Source organism: Notechis scutatus, chromosome 7, assembly GCF_049901735.1.
Source record: "Notechis scutatus isolate UNSWTSFEM ecotype Mainland chromosome 7, rNotScu1.2, whole genome shotgun sequence".
NCBI lineage: Eukaryota > Metazoa > Chordata > Lepidosauria > Squamata > Elapidae > Notechis > Notechis scutatus.
This window is the reverse complement of record NC_142015.1, coordinates 16,839,070-16,848,826: the sequence shown is the minus strand read 5'-3', so window position 1 is coordinate 16,848,826 and position 9,757 is coordinate 16,839,070. Positions and strand designations below refer to the sequence as shown.

The following is a 9,757-nucleotide window of genomic DNA, read 5'->3' as shown; positions in this document are numbered from 1 at the left end:
CAAGTACTTGGGGATATACTTGACAGCAAGATGCAGTACACTAAAAGAGAATAATTATATCAAACTTAAACAGCAGATAGCGCTAGATTTGGCGAAATGGGAAAATTTACAACTGTCATTAATAGGGAGAATATCAACAATCAAGATGAATATATTACCCAGATTTTTATATTTGTTTCAAACAGTTCCAATTACGCTTGAAAAAGGCTACTTTGAAGATTTAAATAAAATTGTGTTGAAATATATATGGCAAGGTAAGAAAGCGAGAATAAAGTTAAAACTTTTGCAAGATGCTAGAATAAGAGGAGGATTTGGTTTGCCTAATTGGGAGTTGTATTACCAAGCTACAAATTTGATGTGGGTTAAGGAATGGATAACATTAAGAAATACTAGATTGCTAACATTAGAAGGACATGACCTGTTGTTGGGGTGGCATGCTTTTTTATGGTATAAAGGAACTAAAACACAGGGGTACTTTAGAAGACATTATATACGGGAGTCTTTGTGGTTAAACTGGGAGAAGATTAAAAGACAATGTTATTTGAAAATTCCAGTCTGGCTATCGACTATTGAAGCATTTTCTTATCCTATAATATACAAAAAGGAACAAACAGTTAGATAGGGTGAAATATTGAATGAAAAGGGTGAACTTAAATCTTTACAAAAACTAGACGAACAAGGTATAAAGATGAATTGGTTTTCATATGCACAAATACATTCAAGGTATGATAAAGATTCTAAAACAGAAGGTTTCTATGATTAACTGAGTGACTTAGATAAGATTTTGACAGGTACTGATGAAAAGGTGATTAAAAAATTGTATGGATATTTATTAGAAATTAAACTAGAAGAGGAACAAGTTAAAGAAACTATGATTGCTTGGGGGAAGAATTTTGAATATGGGATTGATGTAGAGAAATGGCAAAAATTGTGGTCTCAAAATTATAAAATGAAAATGTCAACAGCATATAAAGAAAATTTGTATAAGATGTTTTACAGGTGGCACTTTCCCCCGACAAGAATAGCAAGAATGTTCAAGAATAAATCCGAAAAATGTTGGAAATGTCATCAGATACCTGGCTCATATTACCATATGTGGTGGACCTGTGCGGATGCTAAAAAATACTGGACTAAAATCCACACGTGGTTGGAAAAAATGACAAAAAAGCTTATAGATTTGAAACCAGAAATATTTTTATTGGGAATTTTACCTGAAATATATAGTAAAGACTTGAAATATCTGACTGCAAATGTATTAACAGCGGCTAGGATTGTGTTTGCTAAAAACTGGAAAAATGAGAAAATACCATCACAGGAGGAAATCATTAAGAAAATATTGGAATGTGCTAAAATGAGTAGATTGACATTTGAAATTAGAGAACAAGATGATAAACAATTTTATAAAATTTGGGATCTATTCTATCAATGGTTAGACAATAAAATACAGTAATGAAATATGTAGACTTTTAGAAAATAATAGATAAACGTGTATTCTTTTCTAATTATATCTACAAAATGATTCTAGGATAGATCAGGGACGATGATACGAATTGTTATAAAACAAATTAAGTAAAATATGATCATTTTGGAAAATATGAATGAATAAAAGTATAGTCAAATGATAGATTAAAAATGATATTAATGTATTTAATATATTGATTGAAAATACGAGATTATATACAATGTAATTATAATTGAAGACTATGAAATGGAAGCACAAAACAATTTGTAAACCAACCGGCACGCTGTATGTACATATATGGAAGATGATTTGATATTTTTATGTTTTGTTTGCTTATGTTTGTTTTAAAAACCAATAAATATATTTTTAAAAAAATAGAAGCAACCCTCGGGTGGCTTATTCGCAAGGAGCCTTGCAGATTGTATTTGCTCTGCTCTCTCAGTGCTGAGTCCTTGCTGAGACTCCTCATCTACAGAGAGTAGCAGCAGCACCGGAGTTGGTATTCAGCAGGTTCTGATCAGTTCTGGAGAACCGGTAGCAGAAATTTTGAGTAGTTCGGAGAACCGGCAAATGCCACCTCTACTGGCCCCGCCCCCATCTATTCTCTGCCTCCCAAGTCCCAGCTGAATGGCTGGGTCTTCCGTGGTTGCCCTGCACAGGAGAACAGAGCTGGAAAAAAGGTTAGTGGGGTGGGGAGGGAATGCGGATTTTGCAGTAACCTTCCCCTGCCACACACACCAAGCCACACCATGCCCATCAAGCCATGCACAGAGAACCGGTAGTATGAAATTTTGAATCCCACCACTGAGCAGCACCAGCTGGTTCTCCTGGTTGCTGGACAGCACAACTTCCTCATCCTGCAGAAACTCAAGCAGCAGTTCATCCAGGAACTCTAGAAATGCTGCTCATTATTGATTTCCTCAACAGAGGCCGAGCTGGCCACGAGACTTGGTAAAATGTATAGTAAAGACAGGAGAACACATGTTCAAATTTTAACACCTTCAAAGGCTGATAGAAAAAAGGACGGTGGTTTGTGCTTGATGGTATGTCACAAAATAAGAGGAAATGACTGGGAAACGGACGAACTCAAACGCAAAAAGTTTTTGAGATGAGACCTGTAGGGGTAAGAGTAAGGTCCTCAGGTGAGAGGTAGAAGGTTAAAACCCTCCCTTATTTGGGTTTAGAGAAGAAAGAGCCAACAGAACCCCCACCCCTTTTTAGAACATCTTTCAGAGTTTCAGACACCGCATTTGTTTGGTCTCTTTTCCTGGCGCCTCTCAGAGGGAAGTTGCCATCGGGTCATCTCCACGTACATGTGTAGGTATACAAATATGAGTTAAATATTTCAGGTTACATCAAGAAGGATTCTTCAGTCTCCCAACTTCTCTTCCATTGAAAAAGCAGTTCACGGTCGACATACGTGTAAAGAGTATGTTTTGCTATAGGAACTAAAACTTGGGAAGCCTGGCAGGAACACCCCAGAAAGCTAAAGATGTGCCTAAAGTATTTTTGTGGTAGAGAAAGAAGGGACGGGATCAAGAGTTTATGGGGTGTAATGAATACAAAACTAAGTGATTCAGTCTGATAGAGTAAATAAACGGGAATCAAACTGCAAAGCAAATATATGAAGAAAAAGTGAGTGGTTCATAAAGAAGGCAAAGAGTTGGAGTCAAGGTTGGATTACATGAGAGTCTAAAGAGATGAGACACTACTGTTGTGTAAATGCACAGCAGACTATGGAGTTGGTAAAACCAAAATTGGCTTGCAAGGATAGAAAGATACAGAGACTGAGGGAAGGTGATTCAAAATCATTCTAGTGTTTCCTTTTTATTTCTTTCCTCATGGCTTCAATTTAATTAAGGTACAATTCTTTACTCATTTGCTCATTTGAAGAAGCTTCTTGGATGATAAATGAAATGTCTTCAAAGAAAAATCAGAAAATCTAGTTGCCCCTTGAAGAAAAGCACCTTTGGGACAACCATGACCTGGATGATTGAGAATCTCTTCACGGTCATTAGATATGATCTCGGAGTTGCAATTACCTGAACGAGTGATTGACTTTAGAAGTCAATAAACTTCTAAAAATTATTTCCCAATAAGAACGCTTACTGTTCTGTAATATTCCCCGTTGGTCCTTGGAGTAACCATTTTGGGATGTGAGCATTATTCCAGTTTTGGGGTACTGGACCGTGGTGTTCCAACCACATGAATGCCCAGGTCTAGTTCCCTGTTGAGTAATCTACAAAATGGCTCAACGCAGCATTGGACCCTTATTTCCATCACCATGATGCATTTCAACTACATAATCCTCACTTTTGGACTGCTCCTTTTCGGCTTTCAGGATGCCGCTTCTGAAGGTAGGTAGATAAGACCTTCTTTTCTCTGCACCACAACATACAACCTCCTTGCAACCACCTCTTTGTCTTCCAAGCCATGAGTAAGAACAGACTTGGTGGAGGAGCTCCTAGAATAGTATATTGCTTTTAGGAAGCTGTTTTCTGGAATGAATCATCCAAGACACACAGAATAAAAGTCTCTTTTCTGCAATATTTCAGTCACCTCTATAGCAATAGCACTTAGCACTTATATAACCACTCCACAATACTTTAGCAGCATTCTCTGAACACTTTACAGAGTCAGCAATTTGCCCCCAACAATATATGTCCTCATTTTACCAACCTCAGAAGAATGAAAGACTGAGTAAAGGTAGAGTTCAGTCAACACCATCCTTCTTAGTTCAGTGGTAACCATTATGGAATGTGAGCATTTTAAGACCCTGACATAGTATAAAAAGACACAACTAAAATCTTTCTTGCTTATCTTGTATAAGCTTTCCTATGAAGAAGACATTATTCAAAAAACTACAGCTACTGTTGTTGTTTTTTAACAAATTTTATTCAGTTTTTCACATTAAAAACAAAAATCTCTTTTTGGTGGACAACATATTTCCGGGTCATCACCTTTACATATAAATATGACAGCAATTATACATTCATATATGCATACTTAATTCTATTATTACCTTTTCCATTCCAAATTTTCAGTAAGGAGAGACACAAACACATTAATTCTAGCCTCTTTCATTGATCTCAATCGAAACAGCTTTTTGTTTCATTTCAATTATTTCAAATATAATCCTTTAATATTTATTTTAAAAATAAAGACAAACAATATATGTTTGCCTAATAATAATAATAATGATGATGATGATGATGATGATAAATGTCTCTCCTTGCTTTTAATAGTCTATATTAACTTATTAATTTAGTTGGTTCTTTAATCTGTCATATTCCCTTTCCATTACACATTCTTTTTATAAATTCTAGATTAATACAAATTTTAACACTAAAAGAAAAAAAAACAGGTATAGGTTTCCCCCCTTTTACTGCTTTGAGTGTGACACCTCAATGATTAAAATATACCTTTATTCCCTCATCTTGATTCCCAATAAATCATTATTTTTAAGAAGTTACAATAATAATCATTACATCTTTTCATTTGGATTCCGCAGCATATTTCCCCCCCTTAATATTTAATAAGAGTTATCAGTATCTATATTACCCTATTTTCTAAATATTTTTAATTGCAGAAATATTCTTATTACCCCTTGTCACCCTGCAGAATCCCCTTTTTAATTCATCAACCATTATCTCTGAAAAAATAATTTCTTTTCAACATTTTACTATTTCCGTATTTCTTTATTTCATGCACCTGTTTCTTACTGCTTCTCCTCCCCCTCTTTTCCCCATATCTTTTCTCATTCCAGTTTATATCCCTCTCTTTCTTAATATTTTCCTTTCCCCTTTTCTGCTGGGTCTTTCTGCCTTTCCCGACTTCACAGGTATTCCCCCTTTTGATTGCCTTCTTAAATCTCAACTTCCTTCCTTCCTTCTTTCCCCACTTCTTTGTAGCCTTCTTTGTGTTAATTGTCTGTTTAAAATGTCTTCTCCTTGAGTCGACTCCTCCTCCTCTGAAGCTCTTTCTTCTTGTTGTTCAATCACCATTTCCATTTTTTCTAACACAGAGCAAAGTGATTCGCCTCTTTCCTGTAGTAATTCTCTCATATTTTTAAGTTCCATTTTTAATTCCCGAAGAGATATCATCATTACACACTCTTGTATTTTATGATCGTTAAAGTCCACACAAAAAAAAAAAACCACTTTTACTTTCCTTCTTTCTTCTTTCAATTTTCTAAAGTTCTCAATTATTCCAGCCCAGGGTCTATACCAAAAACATCAATCAATCCCACAGTCAGTCTTTCCTTGCTTTTTCCTTTATTCTGGTTCTGCTTTCACTTTCTAAGATTCTTACTTTGTTTCAATATTTCTTTAATGTTATAACCACACAAGTTCATTCAGAAACAGGATGTTTTCCCTTTTGTTTGAGCTCAAGTTTTTGTCAAAAGGTGGCACTCTCCATTATACAAAGTCTTCACCTTTTTCCCCTATTTTTTTATTTAGGGTTTTTCGAACCTCAGTATTCCAGGACAGTCCAGTCTCCAATTTGTAAACTTTATTATTATTATTTTTTGACAATCTTAAGTCCAGCTTTGTTTTATGCCTGTTTATTGCCAAAATATTTTAGTCCAATTTAGTTAAATCTTTAGTTCCGGCTTCTTCCTTTCCCGGTTCGAAACCCCGCTTAGTTGTCAAAAATATTTTCTTATTTTTTTTTTCCTGTCCCTTTGTAATTTGGCCACTCACTTTTCTTTTCTTAAAAATTCCATTTTACCTTAATCCCGGGGTACTTTTCTTTAGTTGTATTGCCCAGTTGTCCCGGTTCAGATGTTATCCACCTCTTTCTTCCCTCCTGCACAAATCTTAATCCAGCTGAGTCCTCCTCTTTGGGGTGGCCATTTTAAACCACCGCAGCACTCGTCTTTGGTGGGGGGGAAAGACCAAACCCAGGAGGGGAGATGCGGCTCCCCTCAGCCTGGCTTGCAGCTTCCCCTTACTCCACTGCCCCTCCAAGGCAGCTTCAGCCCCTAATCATGATGATCGGGGCTCTCCCACGAAAGAGCCCGGACCATAGCCGCAGAGAGTTGTGATCTAGGGTCCTTCAGCGAGGAGGCTCCGCCTTCTTCCTACAGCTACTGTTTTTGTACATCGACGAGGAGCAACAGATGCAGAGCAATGTATTTGGGCACTGCAATATAAACAATATATGAATTTTCCCACCCTAAGCAGACACGACAAAGATTTAAGTCTGGGTGAAGAAAGGTACACTTGAAATCTTTGGAAGAGGCCAATCCCACTCCCACATTCCAGGTGTCCCTCCCCTCAGTGTTGAATGTCCAGCTCCAGAAGAGGCTTTGACTTCAGTCTGCTAGAGTACAATCCTTAACCCTCCAGCAAATGGCAGGAAAGCTCTCCCTAACCATTTTCTCAGTCCACCTCAAAAGGCTGGAATCACAGCAATTGGGGGGGGGGGCTGGTAGCTCTTCTTCGGGGTGCAGGAGCTTGCATTGTCCAGGGTGCACCTCAGTTGCTTGAAGGGCTTCCAACGGCAATTGGCAAAGACTCAAAATGCAGTGTTCTCACTAAGGTTGGGAAGGCAATGTATTTTCACTTCCTCTGGAGTTTCGGGAGGATTTCTCTTTATCTTCTTTTCGAATAGATTCTGAAATATTTGGAGTCATGCAAATGACTTCAGGGTTTCCTTAAGATGGACAATCTGTCTTATTTTGTTCTTTTCTGTTTCCCCTGTATCTCCAGAGATATGTAATCTTCCCCGAAAAATAGGAAGGTGCAAAGCTTCATTCCCTTATTTTTATTTCAACGCAGCAACTGGGAACTGTGAGGGATTCTTTTATGGTGGATGTGGAGGAAATGAAAACAACTTCGTAACTTTGGCTCAATGCAGAGCTACATGTCAACCTTCTGGTAAGGAAGAAATTTTAGTCTTTGCCTCAGCACACCATTAAAAGAAATGGCATTGTAGTCTTGTCTGTCAATCAATGATCTAAAAAGTGTTTGGTCCTAAAGTTAATTTAATCTCAGTTCTGCATTCTAGGCCCTGGACTAGTGAGGAGATTATCAATGGGCACAATCTGCAAATCTTTTAAAATGGTAAAAATGCAAAATATTTCCTAAAGAAGTGCCATATAGCAAGCTTTCCTGTTTTTACTGTTTTCCTGGCAAAGAGTTGTGTGAGTATTTATAAAGGGGATCATCTTGGGATGGAGTAAAATACGGTAGAATCAAAGGAAATTATATATTCCTCATAGGAAATGTCAGATCCGTAACACATGTAATGCCTGGAGATGCTTTTGTTTGTCCAGACAGCCTGGCCATCATGCTCCCTGAGAGAAATTGTATTATATATCATTAAAATGTATATGTTTTAATCAGAGGTGGTATTCAGCAGGTTCTGACCAGTTCTGGAGATCGGTAGCAGAAATTTTGAGTAGTTAGGAGAACCAGCAAATCCCACCTCTGACTCTAAAATTTATAGTATCCTTCCCCTGACATGCCCACCAAGCCACTCACACAGAACCGGTAGTAAAAAAATTTGAATCCCACTACTGGTTTTAATGTATTCTGGAAAAATGGTGCTACTATGCACCTAAGTGGCAATGAATTTTACTGCAGCGTTTGAAGTGAGACTTCCATCGATGTGGATCTGGCTGTAGACTGGGACTTTTTTCCGCTACTTATTCACTTTTGGGGATGTCTCTGGCTCTCTCTCAATCACAGACCTGGCATCTTTTGAGTATAGTGGCATCTCTCCTATCTCATCCTATTTCCTCCACCTGAGCTGTTCTCCTTTGTTTGTGAGGGATCCATAATTCTTGCTATCTATCTAAATTAGAGAGACTTGCTTGGTTCCAGCCTTTCTAGAAAGACAATGAAAAGTCAGTTTTGGAACCACTTCTTTCCTGCTGTGAAGCATGGCATCCAGAGGAGATATTCATCCAGTTCTGACAGGTTCTGGAGAAATGATAGTGGAAATTTTGAGAAGTTTGGAGAACCTATAAATATCACCTCTGACTTGCCCCACCCCCATCTATTCTCTGCCTCCTCACTCGCAGCTGATCAGAGTCCCAGCTGATCGGCTGGGTCTTCTTTGGTTGCCCTGCACAGAAGAATGGAGCTGGAAAGCAGGATCGTGGGGTGGGGAGGGAATGGGCATTTTGCAGTATCCTTCCCTTGGAGTGGGGAAGAACCATTTCTTTCCTGCTGTGAAGCATGGCATCATATAATGCATCAAGCCATCACATTGTGAATAAAATAAGGAAATAAAAGAAAAAATGGAGGTACCTATAATCAGACAGAAAACACACTAAGGTCCATACCTCATTCTGCCTAGGTTCAATTTTCCCGCTGAGGAGGTGGGTGCCCTACAAGCTAGAGCAGACTAAGGAACCAATGACATACTTGACTCTTCTACTGCTGACAACTTGATTTTGATTCTGTCTCCTTTCCAGGGTAACGTTTTCGTCGATCTCGGAATTATCTGATGGGATTGTTTGACAGATGGAGTGGATTCAGCAGCTGAGGAAGGAATCCAAACTTCCACGGAAACAACTTGCATGAATCCCATTCTAAGCACACTCTTAAATAAACCTGCAAATCCTTGGAATGTTCTGTCTCGTAACTATTATTTGCAATGCTCCTTTAATTCAGTCAGGCCAGTGACCAGATTGCAAACTGGACACCCCAAAACAGAGCTTCCAGTGATACATGGAAGGTTGAAATGTGTTTTATTCTACAAGAGAACACTGAGCAACAGACCTGGCAGGCGTATTTTCTTAGCCTCATACCCTCCGTTAGCTCTTTGAAGGATACTGAGAACGACTGGTGTACGTCTAAGGTTGTAAAAGCTGTAATAATTCTTTTTCTGTCTCTTTCAACACGGTCTTCAATTTATTCAGTACACTATTTTTTAACTCTTTGCTCTGTTCTACATAGTACTACTTACACAGAACGAAGGCTACACACTGTAGTTAGAGGAGAACTGTACTGGAGGTACCTATGTATCAACCCAGGGTTCCAACTGCAGGAATGTCTGTCTGTATTTCCTTATAGGGCAATAACAAAAGTGGCTTGATTGAGTAAGAGACACTGGTTTCCAGGAGAAGAAGACAAACAACACACGTACATTTTAGGAGAGTTATCTGCCAAGAGTCACCTAGCTGAGACTCACTACTATGGAAATTAAATGCAAAAACAAATAAAATAAAATAAAATCAAAAATAAATAAATAATCCTCTCAGACCATAAGCAGTTCCCCCTGGGGATTTGGGAGGTGGTGTGTGTGTGGGTGACATAACTGTTTAGGTGAATGTTGCAGAAC

At 38.2% G+C, this 9,757-nt stretch overlaps 1 protein-coding gene across 1 annotated transcript in view; it reads left to right on the top strand.

Moving 5' to 3' along the window:
* Positions 1–3,749: 3,749 nt before the first annotated feature.
* The window catches only part of LOC148130044 (boophilin-H2-like), a 21,781-nt gene continuing 15,773 nt past the window's right edge, over positions 3,750–9,757 (top strand). Inside the window, exon 1 of the mRNA XM_087969820.1 lies at positions 3,750–3,819. Within this exon, the coding sequence (XP_087825946.1) occupies positions 3,750–3,819 (70 nt within the window). The remainder of the gene's footprint in view (positions 3,820–9,757) is intronic.